The 20,252-nt window shown below is 43.5% G+C and overlaps 1 protein-coding gene across 1 annotated transcript in view; it reads right to left on the reverse strand.

The window, feature by feature from the left end:
* Srd5a1 (steroid 5 alpha-reductase 1) overlaps nt 1-20,084 on the reverse strand; it is a 40,085-nt gene extending 20,001 nt beyond the window's left edge. The window contains exon 1 of the mRNA XM_027943899.2: nt 19,568-20,084. Coding sequence (XP_027799700.1) covers nt 19,568-19,848 — 281 coding nt within the window. The 5' untranslated portion in view covers nt 19,849-20,084. The remainder of the gene's footprint in view (nt 1-19,567) is intronic.
* Between the last annotated feature and the right edge of the window lie 168 nt (nt 20,085-20,252).

The following is a 20,252-nucleotide window of genomic DNA, read 5'->3' on the forward strand; positions in this document are numbered from 1 at the left end:
TTGCCAAGGGCAGCCGAGGAACTTGATTCACCAGTCACCCAGGCACTCAGAGACTGCTGCAGCCACAGTCCCTGGAAGCTGGCTACTGCTCCAGGGGGTGGTGGACCCTGGCATCAACCTGGTATCCTGGTGGTGGATGATGGGGTGTTGGCTCTGCAGGAATGCAGGATGCTGGAGTTAGGGCGTTGTGGAGGCTGCCGTGGAGATTTCAAAGGAAGGCCTGGGAGGCTAGGCAAAGTGCCGCAGCCGTGGAGGCCCTGCGGGCTGCCCCCAGAGGGCAACGCATGGAGATGTAAGGAGGAAGCCAAGGAGGCACTGGAGACACCAAGATTAAGACACGGCAGTATTGGGGAATGTCTGCCAAGGCCGTCTGCAGGAATTGAGCAGAAATAAGGCCAAGTGGGCTACCACCAGCAAAGCCACAGGGGCAGAGCTACATGAGCCCTTTGGAAAGGACATCAGGATGCCACGTGCCCTAGATGCTGGACACAAAGCTACAGGACTTGCTCACCCAGTTCCATGTCAGTCTTGCTCTCCTCCCATCCCTGCTTTCTGTGTTCCTATTTCTCCCATGTGGAATGGAAATGTTTACTCTGTGCCTTTACATACTGGACATATTTGATTTTTATAGGGGCTCATGCTGAGAGTATGCCTTGAGTCTCAGAGGAGACTTTGGACTTCAACTTTTAGGCACTGCTAAAACTGTAAGATCACTGGGACTCTTGGAAATGGACTAAATGTATTTTGCCATTGAAAATGGAAATAAGCTTTGTGAGGCCAGGGGTGGAATGTTGTTATTTAAATACTGGTGTCCCCCATAAGCTCATGTATGAAAAAAGGCAAGAAAGTTCAGAGGTGAAATAACTGGGTTACGAGAATATTAACCTAATCAGAGCATTAATCCTCTGACAGGGACTAACTGGGTTGTAACTGTAGGCAGGTGGTGTGTGGCTGGGGGCGGTGGGTCCCTGGGGGGGCCTGCCTTTGTGCTCTGTATTTTGTCCTGGTTGAGCAGAGCTTGTTCCTTGCTTCCTGATCTTATGTCCTGACCTGCTCTCTGTTGCCACTCCTCTGCCACAGTGTTCTGCCTCACCTTGAGGCCTAAGGAATGGAGCTACCTGTCAATGAACTGAGACCTCTGAAACCATGAGCTGTAAAACGGACTTTTCCTCCTAAAATTGTTCATCAGATCTTTTGGTCGCAGCAGCGAGACAGCTGACTAAAACACCAGTAACGTGCCAATGGAGACTGCACGCTGGGCAGCGGCACGGCTGGGAGGCACACCACCTTCTAGGTGTCCCTTCTACCATGTCACAAGTACCAAGATGGAGCAGAGCGGGCAGTGCTCTGTCACATTAAGTGGTCACCAGAAGTCATTTTTATTAAATATTCCTATTAAGTTAGAAACACACTTATACCAAATGTCAAAAGTAGGTTACATGATTTGAGTGTTTCTGTGGGTACCATTTCTGCTTAAAAAAGGTGATAAAAACTCATGAAGAACAATAAAAGAGATGGGGAAAAGATATACCTTGTTTTTTCTAAGTCATGGAATTATGAGGGATTTTTTCTTCTTCCTTGGATTCTTCTGAATTTTAAAAATTTTGTACGGTGAGTGTGGCTCTCAACTGGAGCTCATTCACACGCAATACTGGCACCTATCTGAGATAACTAATGGGTTCAGAAGAGACTCCATCAGTGAGACAGGGAAGTTACATCTCCTGAGATGAACAGCTGCCACTGTTGATTGACAAAGCTGAGATAATCAGGCAAAAGCAATAAACAAAGGCTCAGTTCATCTGAGAAGTTTCCAAATCTCAGGAAAGTAAAAGTACCCTATGAATGCTGAGGAAGAAAAGTGGATTAGGAAATCATCAGAGTACCCTACGTGTTCGCTATGCGCTCCTTGAGGACCACAGGTGTCCCCACAGGATGGGGAGCTCTGAGCTTCTCCTACACGGCAGAGTGGCTGCCTCCTCCAGACCCGACCACTGGTCAGCAATGTCTGTGCTCCTCTGCTCCAGAGGGGAAGGGGCCAAGGGAAAGCTTTCCTCCTGAGGGCTGAGATGCAAGCATGCCTAGGGAACAGCTATTCCTTAAAAACTTACAGTGAGATTTTTGGGGTTTTCTAATCTGGGAGGCAAACTTCATGCCTTGTGAAGTCACATTGTGAACTAAGAAATTATCTCTTGAAGTATTTTTCCCACAAACTGGAATAGTAATGTCCCAGATCTCTTACAGGGACAAACAAGGTACTCATTTACCAAATGCTTGGACTCTGGAAATAACGTCAGTGGCACCACACCCTACTCGAAACGTTGCAACCTTCAGTTTAGGAATATCAAATATCTAGAGATTGGGCATTAATTTAGGCTAGAGTTGATTTAACCACTTTTATTTATTTATTTGGGCATTATAGTTAAACACAGTGGTGGGTTCATCTCGGCAGAGTCACTCGTGCATGGGTGTGATCTGATTCAGTCCACTTCGGTCCCCATTCCCCACTTCTCTCCCCTTCTCCCTCCCTGATTCGCCCTGCTCTACTCCACTGCTCTTCCTCTCATCATGTATTTTTGATTGATGCTTTTTACATACACATAAAGGTGGAATCTTCTAGGCTATATTTATATATGCACAGAGCATGATTTTGCTAGATTCATTCCCCATTTCCTTCCCTTCCTTGTCCTCCCCCTTCCTCTTGTCCTACTGCACTGATCTCCCCTATATTTTTAATGATATCCATCCCCGCCTTCCCCCTTATTTTCTTATATCTTCAGCATATGAGAGAAAACATGTGTCCCTTTATTTTCTGAGCTTGGCTTATTTCACTTAGCATGATGCTCTCCAGTTCCATCCACTTACGTAAGTGACATAATTTCATTCTTCTTTATGACAGTGTCAAACTTCATTATGTTATATAAACTACACTTTCTTAAACCATTCTTCTACTGACAAGCACCTGGGATGATTCCATAACTTTACCGTTATGAATTGTCTGCTATAAACCCTGATGCAGCTTATATTGCTACAGTATGAGGTTTAGTTCTTCTGGATAAATACCAAGGAATAGGCTAGCTGGGTCATACAGTGGCTCCACTCCTAGGTTTTTGAGAAATTTCCACACTGCTTTCCAGAGTGCTTATACTAATTTACAATCCACCTACGATGTATGAATGTACCTTTCACCCCGCATCCTCACCAGCATTTAATATTATTGTATCCTTGATAACTGCTGTTCTGACTAGTATAACATGAAATTTTAGTGTTATTTTGATTTGGATTTCCCTGACTGCTAGAGCTGTTTAATATTTTAGAATATATTCACTGGCTATTTGTGTTTCTTTTTTGAGAGATGTCTGTTTAGTTCTTTTGCCCATTTATTGGTCGGGTTGTTTATTTACTTTTGGTGTTAAGCTTTTTGAGTGCTTTGTATATTTTGGATATTAATCTCCTGTCAGAGGAGTAGCTGGCTAAGATTATCTTCTGTTTTATAGTCTCTCTCTTCATTCTCTTGTTTTTTTTTTTTTGCTGTGCAGAAGCTTGGAATTTGATGGCATCTCACTTATTGATTCTTGGTTTTATTTCTTGAGCTTTAGGGGTTTTGTTGAGGAAATCGCCTGCATCTCTATAATGAAGAGTTGACCCTGTGTTTTCTTTTAGCAGTTGTAAAGTTTCTGGTCTAATTCCTAAGTCCATTTTGATTTGAGTTTTGTGCAGGCTGAGAGGTAGGAGTCTAGTTTTATTTTTCTACATATGGATCCAGTTTCCCCAGCACCATGTGTTAAAAAGGCTGTCTTTCCTCCAATCTAGATTTTTTTGTACCTTCGTCAAGCATCAGACGGCTGTATGGGAGGCGGGAAGGGGGTTTCTGTGTCTTCTACTCTGTTCCATTGGTCATATCTACTTTTATGCCTGTAAGATGCTGGTTTTGTAACTACAGCTCAGTAGAATAATTTGAGTCAGGTATTGTGATGCCTCCAGTTTCACTCTTCTTGCTCAGAATTGCTTTGGCTATTCTGGGTCTGTTATTCTTCCCAATGAATTTAAGGCTGGTTTTTTTCTAGTTCTGTGAAGAATGTCATTGGTGTTTTGATGGGGAGTGCACTGAATCTGTATATTGCTTTTGCTAGTACAGCCATTTTGGCAGTATGAATTTTGCCTATTCAAGAACATGGGATATCCTTCTATCTTCTAAGATCTTCAGTGTCTGTCTTTAGTATTCTATAATGTTCTTTGTAGAGCGCTTTCACTTCCTTGGGTAGATTAATTTCCAAGTATCTTATTTTTTCAGGTCATTGCAAGCAAGATGGTTTTTCTGATTTCTTTCTCAGAAGAATCACTGTTGGAAGCTATTGATTCATGGGTGTTGAGTGTGTATCCTGCTACTTTGTTGAATTCATTTATCAACTCTAGAAGTCTTTTGGTGGAGTTTTGTATTGAATTTTTGGTCTTCTAGATACAGAATCACAGGATCATGGCACAACTAAATAGATTTAACTTCTCTGATGCCCATTAATTCAATATAAAGATTTGGTGAGAGTCATTCAATATAGGTTTAATTGTACATGTCTGACTTCTTCTTTTCCTATTTGTATCCATTTAATTTCCTTCTCTAAATCTATATTGAATAATTGTGGTGAGAGTGCACATCATTGTCTTGTTCCTGATTTGAGAGGAAATGCTGTCGGGTTTTCCTCACTCACTTTGTTACATATTGCCTCTATAGTGTTGAGGAAAGTTCCCTTTATCCCTAGTTTCTCCAGTGGTTTAACACGAATGGGTGCTGGATTTTCAAAGGTCCTTTCTGCTGGTATTGGGATGACCATATGACTCTTGTCCTTAATTGCATTTAGCAGGTGGATTCCAGTTAATGATCTGCATAGGTTGAGACAAGTTTTCACCCTTGAGAGGAAACCCACTTGATCAGGTGCATTACCTTCTTGATGTGTTTCTGAATGTGGTTTGCTAATGTTTTACTAAGAATTTCTGCATCTATGTTCATCATCTATAGTTTTCTTTCTTGATGTCTTTGTCTGGTTATGATATCAGGGTTATACTGTTTTTACAGAATGCATGTTTTTATTTTTTTCTTAATTATAAACACAATATCTTTGTTTTATTTATTTATTTTTATGTGGTGCTGAGGATCAAACCAGTGCCTCACACATACTAGGCAGGCACTCTACCCTGAGCTACACCCCCAGCCCCACACTCAGGATGTGTTTGTGAGTGTTCTGTTCCTTTCAGTTTGAGAAGGGCTGGTGTTAGTCCTTTAAGGTTTGGTAAAACTCAGCTGAGAATCTGTCTGGTTCTGGGCTTCTCTTTGTTGAAGGGCTTTTAATTGCTGTTTCAATTCCATTACTTGATATTGGTCTGTTTAGGTTTTCTGTTCAATTTCTAGTTCAATCTGGGCATGTCATATGTGTCTAGAAATTTGTCAATGTCTTCTAGATTCTCCAGTTTATTGGAGTATAAATTTTCAAGTTTCTGAAGATTCTCTGGATTTCAGAAGTGTCTGTGGTGATATCTCCCTTTGTTTTTCATCTCTAATATTGTTCATTTGGGTCTTCTCACTCTTTCTTTTGGTTAGTTTGGCTAAGGGTTTATCAATCTTATTTATCTTTTCAAAGAACCAATTCTCAGTTGCAGTGATCCTGTGTATTTTTTTCATTCTCAATTTCATTGATTTTTGTTATAGTCTTAATTATTTTCTGTCTTCTACTGATTTTGGAATTAGTTTGTTCTTCCTTTTCTAAGTCCTTGAGGTAGAGCATAAACTTATTTATTTTGGATTTTTTTTTTTTTTAAATGTAGGCACTTTGCCACATCCTTCAAGGTCGTTTATTCAGGTTACCAAACTGGGTGGTGAGCGGACTTAGAACAGACCGACCCACACAAAAGTAGAGAAAAAGCAGGGCCCAGTGGTCCAGCCAATCTCCAATGGAGGAAGACTGACTATGAGCAAGCTCGGCACATTTCTTATATAGGTTTTAAAATCAAAGGGATTTACTGTGAGAAAGTTACTTTAAAACAAACAGAACTGAGGTCAAAGGTATGAACAGTTCAATGACAGTTATCAGCTTACACCCATAATTCTATACCCCAGGGTGCCTGGTATTTGAACATTAGGTCATGAACTGATAAATTCTGTGGCTGGCACAGAAGTCCCCTTTGAAGAGGGCATTACCATAGCAATTAAGCAATCTTCCATTGGCACCTTTATACTGTGAAATTCCCAAGAGAAGGACTGCCTCTCTCTCTCTCTCTCTAGGCAGGTCAAGACCCATGATGCATTTGCTGCTCCCTAAAGGCACTCAATCCTATTTTTCTTCTTGGAACTGCTTTTATACTGTCCCAGAGAATTCCATATGTTGCATATCTGTTCTCATTTGTTTCTAAGAATTTCTTGATTTCTCTCTCATTTCTTCTATCATCCATTCTTCATTTAAAAGTGTATCATTCAATCTCCAAGTGTTTATGTTGTTTCTATTATTTTTCTTCTCATTGATCTCTAGTTTCATTCCATTAGAATTTGATAGGCTGCACATGATCCTATGGATTTTTTAAATTCATATCAACTAAGACTTACATTGTGATATAAAACACTGTGAACGTGGTCTATTTTGGAAAAGCTTCCATGAGCTGCTAAGAGGAAAGTAAATTCAGCTGTTCTAGAGTAAAATGTTCTATACTTGTCTATGAGGTCCATTTGATTTACAGTATTTAGGTTGGAAATAACTTTACTGATTTTACATTTGGATGACCTATATATTGGTAATATGGGTATGTTGAAATCACCCTGTATTATTGTATTGGGGTTTATCTGGGATTAAATGTCAAGAAGCATTTTTTAAATGTAATTAGGTTCACTGATGTTAGGGGCATACATATTCACTGTTGTCAAATCTTCTTGTTGGATCATTCCCTTTACTAGTATGTAGTTACCTTGTCTCTTTGGATTAATTTTTGCTTGAAATCGGCTTTGTCAGATATGAGAAAAGTAGCTACTCCTGCTTGTTTCCTAACCCCTTCTGAATGGAATATTTTTTTCCATTCTTTCACTCTTAGTCTATGGGTGTCTGCCTATGAAATGAGTCTCCTGTAAACAGCATATAGTTGGACCTTATTTCTTAATTCATTCTGCTAATCTATGTCTTTAAATTTGGTAGTCGAGAACACTGACATTCAGTGTTACTATGAGTGTGTGTTTGTTGTTTCCTGACGTTTTTGTTTGTTTACTATATCTAATTCTGTCTTAATTTTCATTTACTTGGTTGCTCTTCTAGTGACCTCCATCTGTTTGGTAGATCATCTATTTGGTGTTTGGTTCCTCTGTGTGCTGTGTATATCTTTCAGTATTCTTTGTAGTGATCACAAATTCTTTTAGTTTATCCTTATCATAGAAAATTTTTATTTTTCCATCAATTTTGAAAGACATCAATTTTGCTGGATATAGCAATATTGGCTGACAATTGTTTTCTTTTAGAGCTTGGAATATTTCATTCCAGGCCCTCCTTGATTTTAGGGTCTGAGATGAGAAGTCAGAGGTGAGACTTTTGGTTTACCTCCAAATGTGACTTGATGATTTTGTTTTAGCTTTCAATATTCTTTCCTTATTTTCTATGTTAGGCATTTTGATTATGATGTCTTTGAAAGGTTCTGTTATGATATTATCTATCTGGGGGTCCTATATATATATCTGTGGACCCTAGCTCACTTCTAATATATGGAAAGCTTTTTGTTACTATCTCACTGAAAATGTTCTTAATGCCTTTAGCCTGTATCTCCGAGTTCTCTTCTATCTCAGCGACTCTCAGGTTTCTTCTCTTCGTGCTGTCTCAGAGCTCTTGAATATTCTGATCATGATTTTTTATTTTTATTTTCCTTTATTGCATACTGTGTATTCAAGATCACATACCCTGTCTTCAAGGCCTGAAGTTCTGCTGAAGATCTACAGTTCTATTTTTTACACAATCTAATCTGTTGATGATGCCTTCAAGTGAATTTTAAATTTGATTCATTACGTCCTCCATTTCTAGGCGTTCTGCTTGGTTTCTTTTCATAATCTCTAATACTTTATCGAAATGGTCTTTTATCTCCTATATTTGCTCTCTCAATTCATTCCTTAGTTCTTCTTTAACTTCATTGAATATTTTAATAATCTGTTTTTTAGAGTTCCTCTGAAATTTCATCCACTTCCATATCTGTGGGATCCTTTAATGGGGTACTGTGAATTTTGGGGGGGAGATTTGCCTGTTTCCTCAAGTTTTCAGAACGCTCAAACTTGCGCATCAATTGAGATGGACTCCCCTTACTTTTTTATACATGTGTCCTTTTATGTGTGGTTATCTTTTTTTCTTTTGGGACTTCTCTATTTCTGATGTACAGGCAGATGTTCAGGAGTAGGATTGGAGGTCCCCTTCTATTTGTTCCTACTTGGGGCCTGTTTGAGGTTTTTGTCTCCCTAGTTCTATGTGTTGAAGTATTTTTGAAGGGGCTAGATCTTGTGTTAGATTTGCTATTGCTTGGCTGAGCTGTGAGTACTGCTCAGCAGCAGAATCTTTACTCTGTGAACCTGAAGTGTACTGATCACTCCCAGTCCTTCTTAGAGGGAGGGCGAGCCAGGGGTAGCACTCATGACAGCAACACATGTGCAGCCTAAGATCTGTCCAGTGTCTACTTTGACACCTATAAAACTTATGGCCACCTCTATAGGAATGCCGAGGCCAGCATTTGACATCAGCACCAACAATAAAAACCGGGAGCCAGATCAGGCATTAAACACAAGGTGTCTACTACATTGTTCACTGTACAGTCTACAGTCACAGCAACCGCACCCTGGCTCCCGCTGAGCTATATGCCTGTGGGCTGAGTGATTTTTGTTGCTTTCCACTCAACAACTTCCCCCACCAACTCTGGTCCATTAAGATCAGCTCCCTCTGAATTCCACAGGCCACTTTTTTTTTTTTTTTTATGCTGCTGTCCTCCCTCCGCCTGCACACCCCCCCACCCAGCTAAGTGGGCACGCCTCTAATGGGCTATTTCTTATATTATATCCAATGTTTCCAAATTTCTGTGTCCATAGGGATTCTTTACTGTCCAGTATTAAATTTCAGTGGCTTTTCTTAGTTACCCACTTCACTGAGGAGCAAGCTTCATGCTTTCTAAGTCTGGTGCTGGGAACTGCTGGGAAGTGCGTCCTCCCTCTCAGTCACCATATTCTGACAGTCCTTTTTGGGGGGGGGGGGGGGCTGTGCTGGCCTCATGCATGCCAGGCAAGTGTTCTACCACTGAACCACTATCACAGCCTAGATTTAACCATTTTTAACTATAAAACAGATAATAATGCTATTACTTTTTTTCCTCAACAAACTGACATCTAAGCTCTCAACAGGCCTGACATTGGACACTTCTGCAGTAATGATGAAACTGCACAGATCTCACTATGTAAGACTTAAATATGCACTTGGCTTTTTCAAGGCAACATTATGGTCACAATGAATATTTTGTTTTTCACGCTTCTACACTTAGCATAAAAGATATTTTTCTGCCTCAGATCATTTGGATCCACAAGGTCAGGGCAGAGGAGTCAGTATGCCTTGATAAACACAATTAACTGGGAAGACATTAGGCTCAAACAGTTCCAGTTCTTAGGATTCTTATATTCTTATATTCACAAAACCAAACCCAGTTCAGTGTATACAGTTAAAATTAGACTTGACCAACTAGAAACTACCAACTAACCTCTAACTGGAAACTCAACCAATCAGAAATCATCACCTAACTACTAACAGGAGATTTGACCAATCAGAAACCACCAACTAACCGCTAACAAGGGACTGTCCACTCTAAACAATCAAATATTTTCTTTGTCTTGCTTCTGGGATACTTAATAAAAGTTTTCCCTTCATGTCCCTTCAGGGGGGCCCTAACCACCTGGGAGTTAGCTATCTGATTCATGAATTGTTGTCTGCTCAAATAGTCTTTAAAAATTCAGTGCACTCACATTTATCTTTTGATACCCTTAAATACCCTTAGTTTAATACTCTCTCAGTTCCCTGCTTTTTTAGCATCACAAATGTCACATGACATGTTTAAAAGTGGCACGGTGGTACACGCGATTTAGGAGGCAAGTTCAAGGCCAGCCTCAGCAACTTAGTGAGGTCCTGAGCAACTTAGGGAGACATTGTCTCAAAATAAAAAAGTAAAAAAATTAAAGGGCTGGGGATGAGGGTCAGTGTCCTTGGGTTCAATCCCTAGTAGCAAACAAACAAAAAGCAAAAAACAAAACACTGAGGTTTCTCTGAAGGGACATTAAGTTTCATAGGAGAAACATGAGTCAGAAGCAGGTAAGATTCTTGAAGGCACCAAAATCAGGAATAAGAGAATCAAGATCCACGTGGCTATGGCTGAGAACAGACCTTGGTGTAGATGTCAGGACTTGGGCATTTGAACCCCTGCATACTGGGGCCGTTTGAAGACCTCTGACCACAGCCAGCCATAATAAAGGTGGCCACCAAGGGAGAGCCATGGCATCAGTACCTCGTGCTCAGCCTTTTTGTAGCTCAGTGAAGAAATAACCCCCTGATAAAGTCAGTGCTGAGGGTGGGAAGGGAGAGCCGTGAGCCAGAGCAGCTGGTCAGGTAAGGCCCCAGCTGATCTGGCCAGCAGGAGGAGATGCAGAGCATGAGTCTGTGGAGCCAGCAGCTACCCAGGGACACATGCAGAGCTGCGGTGAGCTGGAGTAGTACCACCAGGACACCACTGCCAATGTCAGGTGACCAGGTTTAGAGGTGACAGTGGAGAAGGAACAGGGGGAAGAGGAGGAAGTCCAGCAGGAGAGAGAGCAGGTGAGGAGGAGCTGGCTAGGCCGCTGGCCCAGGAGAGAAGAGCATGGAGGCAGAGAGGGCTGGGGACCGAATGAGCACAGGGAGGCAGCAGAGGGAGTGCTGCTGCAACCCGAGCTCAGTCTCAGGCAAGCAGGAGAGCAGAGGGAGGGTTCTGCCTGTCCACTGGCTGCCCACCAGGAGGCCCCCTGGGCAGGGCGACTCCACCAGACCACAGCGTGACAGGAGCCACTGCATCCCGCACAGGAAACCCTGGGCAAGATGCCTGCCCAACTTCAGAGTGCTTCATCTTGGGCAGACGCCACCCTCATTACTGATGCTTGGGGTCAAGGTCACTCACGTAATCCTCATGCACTCACCCACATGAAAACCTGGGAGGCCAGCTAAGAGGCCGTGAGGAAGCACCTGTCTGAGGTAGCTGGCAGCGCATCAGACACTGCTCCTTGCTCAGAAAGACCCAGGACAGAGGGCAGGAAGCTGTGTCTGTCCTCAAGACCCAAACCCTGGGGGCAGGAGGAGGAGGCCTCAGCACAGACAGAATGCAGGGGACAGCTACAACTACTGAGGGCCACTGCATGTCACATATTAAAGACATCCCCCAAAAAGTCCTTTGCCATCCTTGGGGGACTAGACAGGCCCTCCACAGATCGCTCCTCATCACACCATACCCTCTCCCCTTCCAGGCAGGCTGCCCTTTATTCCCTGGTATTCCGGTCAAAAGATCCTGCCAAGGTCCACCCCCTGCCTGGCACTCCTCCAGACCTAAGGAAGCTTCTTGTCTCTGCCAGGCCCACCAATCGCCTTCAGCACGTGGGCTACGCAAGCACATCAGCAGGCAGGGTCCCTTATCCTTGAAGTAAACACGCCCGCCCCTTACTTGCCCTCCCTCTTTGAGATTATGGTCCATCTTCCTTGTCCAGGTTCTGTCACTGGCTCTTGGAAGAACTGTCATTCTGCAGCCACCACTGGATGCCCCTGCATGTGGCCAGCCCCAGGACCTCGCTCTAGACCTCAGCCCTCCTGCTGCCCTCTTGGTGTCCCCGTGCCCACCTGGGCTTGGTTTCTTCTGTTCTTGTGCTGGGTCCTGTATCATCTGTGGTGCTCTGTCCAGGTGGAGGGGCTCTCTAAAGTTTGCAAGGCCAGCGAAGAGGGCTTATCACCAGTGCCGAATGCTGTTTCCACCCCAGGTCTCTTCCAAGTTCTCGCCGACTCAGGTCATATGACTATTTAATAAGATAGTTGCTTGGATAAGACGGAAAACGTTCTTGTCTTTTTGGACAACATCAGTGTCCCTGAACCACATGGGCTCTGTGCAACATATACAGCAGTTTTAAAAACTACACCTGGCCCAGCAAATCCTCTTGGAATGGCGTTTTAACCCACTAGTCCAGGGATCAGGGGCTTCAATACCAGCACTCCCGCATTCAGCAGCCCTGGTCCCACACCTGTTCTGTGCAGTCTTGCCTGCGCCCAAGGATCTATTCAGGTTCTACCACTCTAGGGATGACTCTGGGTCTTTGGGGGGCAGTCAGTGTTCACTCTTCCATTTGAGTGATGCCTCCCATCCCAAGGCCTACACTGACACAAGACTCTACGAAGTGCCCCCTTAGTTTCCAACGCCACGCCTTCAGAGGTCTTCACTGGCACTGCAGCTGGCAGCCGTGTGCATGAACCATGCAGAGTACATGCAGGATGTGCCCATCACACAGCGAGGCCAAGTACTGATGCCAAGTACTGAGCACTGGATGGGTCCTTCCACACAGGCAGTCCAGGGACTCACCTGGTGTAATATGCATGCCAGGCAGCGCCATCCCTGTGCCTGTTTTGAGGTGGGGAAACCCTGGCGCACATGGTTCAGTAACTTCCCCCAGGTCACAAGTGATGGGTTGTAAAGGCTGTCAGAATCAAAATGGAGTCACTTCTGTGGAGCTCTACAGAAATTAGGATGTGGCACAATGACCAGTAAAAATGAAAGTGTCCTCTGAACTGTGTTAGCATACATCCTTGCTGGGGTTTCTCCGTGAGATGCTTAAGGTCATTTTACCTAAAAATAAATGTGTGAACAAGAGCGCAATGCAACATCCACTGTTCTGTGTGTCAGGCGTAGCAACTTCCAAGTTTTCATAAGGTGAACGTAAATGAGATAAATGTTTATAAGTGAACTTTCCCTGTAACTTGGAATGTTAAAGTTATGTGGAATTAAGTAAGATACTCATAAAAGTCTAAACCTGTCTCCACAGAGAAGCCTTTATCCTCATGTCCCTGTTCCACACCAAACAAGTGGGAGGGAGCAGGTGTTTCTAGACGTAAATCTGGTCGAAAACAAACAATTCAAGACTGACTGCTTTCCTTTTGGGTCTTCACTGGAAACTAAAGCTAGTAAGAATTAAAAATTATTAAAACTGTAATTCTATATGCAAAGAATGTAAGAAAATTAAGATGGATTGATGACAAATTAAGTTCATGTCTAAAAGGGAGTGTTTTTAAAAAAGCTTTTCAAAATGTAAATTTAAGGAAGGAAATAAAAACAAGACAGAAAGGAACATACAAGTTGGAAAGAGATGTGAAAACAGGGGTAGGTATCAGGATGCACTTTTGATAAGTTAAAATGATACATGCATAGTGTATGTGTGTGTGAGAGAGGGGTGGGACAGGGGAGAGGGAATTCTGTGTGGGAGGATGAAGTTGTGGTCCAAGCAGAACCCTGTGCACAGGGCCTCTGTCACGTAACAGGGTCCTTTTCATCTTCTGAAGGTAAACCCTGCTGCTCAACCACTGGGGGCTTGTTTTAAAACTGGCAAGTTTTGTTCCCTCTTTCCCTCAATCCCTCCCCAGCTGCCGGGAAGCAGGGGTACCCTTCCTCCTGTCCTACTGTGAGTGTGCTCGCTATCCACAAGCTTAAAGAAACTCTAGACCTAGCATGTCAACCAGTAATTGGATCTGCTAATAATGATGATGGGAGAACAGCCCCCGCAGCCCCTTGTGAGCCCTCTGTTCCCCTGGCAGTGAGAACGGCAGCCTCTATGACAGAGCCCCTTGCCTCCCCGTTTGCTAGTAAAGCAATTAAACTCTTTTTTTCTGTTTTCTTAAAACTTTGTCCTAAGCATTGGGGACAAGGACCAAGCTTTTGGTATCAACTAGATTGTTCCAGAATGGGAAAAAATAAATACAGGGCAAAGCTAGAGATGAAGCGGGTCTGGGCAGATGGTGGAGTGGGAGGTTTGAGAAGGATGAATCTTACGAGAGAAACTTTGTGTATGATAAGTTGGCGCTAAGTAGAGAAAAACGTTCACAGGTTTTTCTAAAACTTGAGCATTAACACACCAATACAAAACCAGAATCTACTGTTCTGTTTGAAGCAATAGGTTTTTCTGGAAATGCCCATCTGTTCTCCATGAAGATGCACAGGGGCTCTTCTCTGTTTCCTTTAGAGTGCTGGGGATTCAACCCAGGCCCTTCCAGGCACGTTCTCTACCACTGAGCTACGGCCACCTGCACTAGGTTTCAATTTCTAATTCTGAAATTGATGTCTTTATAATTTCAACCATCTCCTGCAGGGCAACTTTTCTGGTCTTGTAGTCTCCGCTGGATTTTGTACCTCTTAGCTTTGAGTCAGCTCCTGTGGGATTCTGATTTCCTCCCCAGCCCTGGCTCAGCTACTGCAGCCTGGTGCTAACAACGTGTTTTCCTGACATACTGTCCTGAAACCAGATGACTTCATGCACCTCCATGAGAGGTGCTGAGAAGCGTGCTGCAAACGGAGCTGGTTCTCATTTGTCACTCTGACTTGCACTCTTGGAGTGCAACACATGCTCCTCCAGGCTCTAATTAATCCCCAGCACCTTCTCACCAGGCTTGACTTCCAGGTACCTTCCCAGGCTTACCAACAGAAGCAAGCACACCACGGGAGGATCTTTTTCCTACCTTTTGGCAACCAACCTGAGAAACAAAGATTTTGTTATATCAAGATAATTTCCTGGGCTGGGGTTGTGGCTCAGCAGTAGAGCATTCGCGTAGCACGTGCGAGGCCCTGGATTTGATCCTCAGCACCACATAAAAATAAATAAAGGTATTGCGTCCAACTACAACCAAAAAAATAATAATAATAATGATAATAAATATATATAAAAAAAGATAATTTCCTGTGTTTCATGGTGTCTTTATAAGTTTTTGGTTACTTAGGAAAATTGGCCCTCTTTCTTTTTTCCCACATCTATTTGCTATTGAATTATTTTACTTGTCATTCTCGTTTAATAATAATTGATTATTATTTGATATTGATCTTAACCCTATTTTGCTTGAATGTTTCTAAAATATTGACATGTGGAGCATTCTGCCCAGAATCAAAGTTCTAAATGAGTCTTTTCACGTAGAGTTAACAGAGATTTTCCAGCTGGGCTGTGTATCTCGAGTGTCCCCTAATGGTCCATGTGCTAAAGACGTGGTCCCCAGCTGATGGTACCCCTGGGAGGCACTGGAACCTTTAGATGGCAGGGCCTAGTGGAAGGAAGGTCACTGGGAACTTACGTAAAGGGAGAGTGCGACCAGGGCCCTGCCCTCTCTCTTTGCTGCCCCCTCCACTTGCTCTGCCATGATATTCTGCCTCACACAGACCCAATGCTTCGTGGTCAACTGACCATGAACTGAATCTCTGAACCTTGAACCATAAACTTATCCTCCTTGTGAGTTGCTTAGGTCAGGTATTTTGTCCCAGGGATGGAAAACTGACTAACACAGGCCACCAAACATCCTCAAAGGAAAACAAACCTTATTTTGTAATAAACCAACTCTGCTTACCTGGAATGTTGGGTTGAATGGGAAACACTTTAAATAATAAAGCAATGCTAAATCTTTTTAAAGTTATATTTGTATGGACAGATTACTGATGTAAAATTTATGAATTCTGATATTCCTAGTGTCAGTCATGCTGACAGTCATGATTGTATTTTAAAATCCTGTATGTGATGAAAATCACTACTTCCTCATCCTCTGCTGAACTCTTGTCAGGATGCTAAGCAGGCTATTCTAAGTCTCTTGTCATCCCCCATTCTGATTCTTTCCTACACGATTGCAATCATTGAGCATTAACACACCAACACTCTAAAGAGCACTCCTGAAGATCAATGGAATCAACAGGAATTTCCAGGACTCAATGAAGAAACTGAGGGGCTCATGAAACCACTAGCCAAGATCAAACTGAATCGGACCCCTCATGTGAGATGGACTAAACTGATACAATTTACACATTTTTACATCTTTTATTTAAATAGTTTTTGGCTTTTTTACTTAAATGCTTTTGTCTTCCAGATTTGAGAAAACATCTTTCTTATGGTCTACAGCAATTTAGTAAAGTATGCTTTTGGTGAACACAGAAACACATTTTTCTTCCCTACCTGGTACTTCAAACATTCAGAAACTAATCATACTTTTATTTTTTATGCAAATATAGTAATTTGTACAAGTTTAGTAAGAATCTGTTCTCTTTATAGTCTACAGATGGGAATAATGGCTTCAATTGGAATGCCATATTTGAAAATATGTGTAGAATTCCCGGCTTCAAGGGTTCCCAGCCTTATAGTGAGCAAATAAAAACTGTCACTCTTCTGTAGTCCCTGGGACTCTAAGGCATCGTGGTGCTACATGTGAAACCTGAAGCCTACCTTCAGAGGGTTCAAAATCTGAGATTACAATATGGCAACTCACTGTCCTGCTGAGCTAATGTAAATAATCCAAATTGGTAAGACTAAGCTTATTTTGCAAAATAATTAGTTTTTCTTTGATTACTTTTGCTCCAATTTTGGTAAGACTGCAAGTACAAAATTGTTTCAGAAGCAAACTACAGTACACTCACTATTAGACTGCATCTTTATTCATTGTTTTCGGGTTCCTACTATTTACCTCTAGATGGGACTAGATCCTAAATCATCCTAGCTTTTTCCCTAATATCTGGCTACAATTCTCCAACTAAGAATGGGAACTGCTCTTTTCTAAAGAGCTAAAAGCTGAAACGATGCAGCTTGATACAAATTTCAAGAAATAAGCCTTGTGTTTGATGTATAGGCTTCACAGCAAGTTTATCAAACCACCTGATGCTTTAACCAGAGACTCCAACTACAAATCAGTATGAGAAGTTTGGCTGGTCAGCCTGGGGGCAGCTTTTCCCAAGATGGTGGAACAATTCTCCCTATCACAATGCAGTGTCCTTGCCCTCTGAATCTTTCCTTGTTGCTATCACACGATAGGATACTGTTGTAGTTAATATTTCACAATCTCCCTACTGTAAGTAACCTGGCAGAATCTAAGGAATCCTTTACTTCACCTAGAAGGTAGCTCTGGCAACATCCCCAACTCAACTTTTCGTTCAATTTATTCTAATTGTCCGTTTTAATAACGCTCTCAATTCAACCTAGCTACAGGCTATTGAATGATAAAATTATCTGTGCCAGTGGTAATACCACATGTTGTATCTGGATAAATCCTTTTGTGAAAATTGAGACCCAACCATACAAAATAAGAGAAATAAGCGAATAGGCTCAATGGTTACAACAGTTCCCATTGGACATTTAATTTTATGTGTTTGTGTGTGTGTGTGTGGCACTGGGGATCAAATCCAGGGCCTCACACATGCCTTGGTTCAAGGCCCCTAAATTGTTATGTAATTGGATTTGTTGGATTTGTTTTATATTATTTCACTTTGAATTCATACCTATTGCTTGACAACTTTCTACAGAAGTACAACAGAATAATGATGGCCCAGGACTTTGATGATAGCCAATGTCTACAAAATAGGGAGAAAAAAATGAACTAATAGCGGACTCAGTTAAACAGTCTGAGATTCACTTTTTCTAAACCTCTTTATCGCTCAGATGTGGCTAAAATGTGGTCATATGTTGACAGACTTCTCACCTACACTTTACTCAGTGTTGACAGACTAGACCAAACCAACAACCAGACAGGCTAGTCCTGGCACCTAGGAACAATCAAACCCAAGTCCATGATGATCGAGTGGCAATGCTCTCAGAGAAAAAGCCTGACCCAAAGGGAGAAATGTGAAAGTGTTAAATCAGCAACAAGTCACTTCTGTCAAGTCCTAACAACACCACTAGCAGACCATACAGCTGATAAACACCACCAGCAGATCATGCAGCAGATAGGCTTTGAGGAAGGAGATCTCATGTATACATGCCCAGTACCAAGAACCAGCAAAAAGACTGCCAGACCTACAACTTTGAACAATGGCCACCACAACCTTACCCAAAATATAACTTCTGCAAGGATGTCTGTCCAACAATTGTTTATTCTTGTGCTGATACTACCCTTGTTGTTGACCTTTGTAGCCAAGCACCATTGTTGGAAAATATTTCACATAATCATCCTTGTTTTGTTGTCTTGAAAACTTCCCCCAGGGAAGCATATCCAAAGACGTTCGTCTTTGGATATGCATACAGTATATTACAGCACACAGACTTCATTGCAATGCTCTGCTATTCTCAAATTTATTAATCTTTGGAGAATATCTGTTATTTAGGTCAACATATCTAACAGTCTGACTCCAGAGCTCGCTTTTATCCAGTAGAGAAACACAAGTTCTGATGAATTTATGGAAAAGTATATATAGACAGGAGTCTCATTGATATTAAAATTGCAGTAAAGCTCTATCACATAACAAAAAAATAGATCAAGCAGACTGACAATAACTCTGCTTAACAGAATACTCTTTAGGAGCCTAAATTACATAGTACTCACTTAGCCTTTGTTCAACTCTGGCCTGGTTTAACGTTCCTGCAATGAAAGCTTAGAGGCAGTTGGTTAGGTGTAATGTGCCTGTCTCCAGTTAACTCCTGTACAGCAAACCCTCTGGGTCCCAGCCACCTGTTCTGGTCACTGGATCTGAAACTCTGTCCTTTTCCTCCAGTGGAATGTAAGACACCAGCAGAAAAAAAAGTCTTGTAAACACACACAAGTTGAATTCTCTCAACCTTTCTAGGAGGTGGGTGTTTTAAGGTAGGTTCCAAAAATCAAGGAGGTTGCTTAACCTGCCTATTTTCCAACAGCAGCTGAACTCAGCCTTCTCAGATGCAGGCACATTGTTTTAACTGTGCAGTTTTTCAGAGCCTGAATGAAAACATTAACATTTTGATTTAAAATTTTTGGTCAATTATTTGCTTTAGCTGTTTAAAAGCCAGACAAACCCCAACTTATTAGACCTAAAGACTTCAGATAATCATTTAAAAAATCTTCACAACTGCCCCCCACTCCCCCAAAATTAAAAGTCACTCTTAAGATGTGTTTAGGGTCCTTGCCTGGAAAGCCATCCCCATAGTCCTTGCATAAGGTGCTGGAGAAAGTCTGAATTGGTGTGCGAGTATGAATTTTTGGACCAGGTTCTCTAGTTGCAGCGGGGTCATCTGACTAGGGGAAACGTTCCACCAGGGACAAACATCCCAAAGGGTAACACAACTGCAATAGTGATTTAAGGCAACCAGCGCCATGTCTTGGGGTCAGAAACTGCAGACTACCTCGAGAGGAACTCAATCCATGTGAGACTGTCACTTCCCAGGTCAAAGTCTCAACGCCTTTTCCCATCTCGCCTTTTCTGCCCTTTCTAACCGTCGCACGTCTTTTCCGGACCAACCCCCAGTGTTTCTGAACTAACTCCGGGGTCGCGGGATACAGGGAGCCGCACCGCCGGCGCAGCGCGCGGCAGCGGGGGACGTTACCGGTGCACGTAGTGGACGATGAACATGGCCAGGAGGATGCGGTTGGGCCAGCTGCGGAGGCGCTCCGAGGACGCGCGAACGCACTCGCAGAGCGGCCAGACCAGCGAGGGCAGCTCCTGCAGGACCCAGGCGGTCTTCGCGGGAAGGCGGCGGCCCCGCCACTGCGGTGAGTAGCGGCCATAGGGAGCGCCCACCAGCAAGATCCACACGAAGCCCAGGGCGCCCAGGAAGCACTCTAGGCAGGCGAGCGCGTCCAGCAGGCGCGGCTCCGCCAGCTCCATCCCGGCAGGCGGCCGCTCGCTCCATGCCAGGAAGCGGCGGCGGGTGCCATATAGGGCGGCAGAAGGGGGCGGGCGGCCTGGTTACGCAAAGCCTGCGCGCCGCCTACGACTCAGCCTCCTCCGGGCCCGCGGTAGAAGCAGGGGTCCGGGAGTGGGACCAGCCACCTGCTCCGCCACCCAGCCGGCCAGTAGGACCCACCAAACCGGCGGACCCAGCGCGCCGCGCCCACACAACTGGAGCCCCGCCCACAAACCGGAGCCACGCCCTCCCGCCCGCGCATTCCGACGGCCCTTGCCCACACCACTGGAGCAGCGCCCTGGCCCTCGCGAAACCCCGCCCATACAGCCGGCCGCGCCCCCACGCGACCGGAGCCCCGCCCCCGCACTCAGAGCCCTCCTCTCCA

The sequence above is a fragment of the Marmota flaviventris genome, chromosome 5 (assembly GCF_047511675.1).
Source record: "Marmota flaviventris isolate mMarFla1 chromosome 5, mMarFla1.hap1, whole genome shotgun sequence".
NCBI classification, from domain to species: Eukaryota; Metazoa; Chordata; class Mammalia; order Rodentia; family Sciuridae; genus Marmota; species Marmota flaviventris.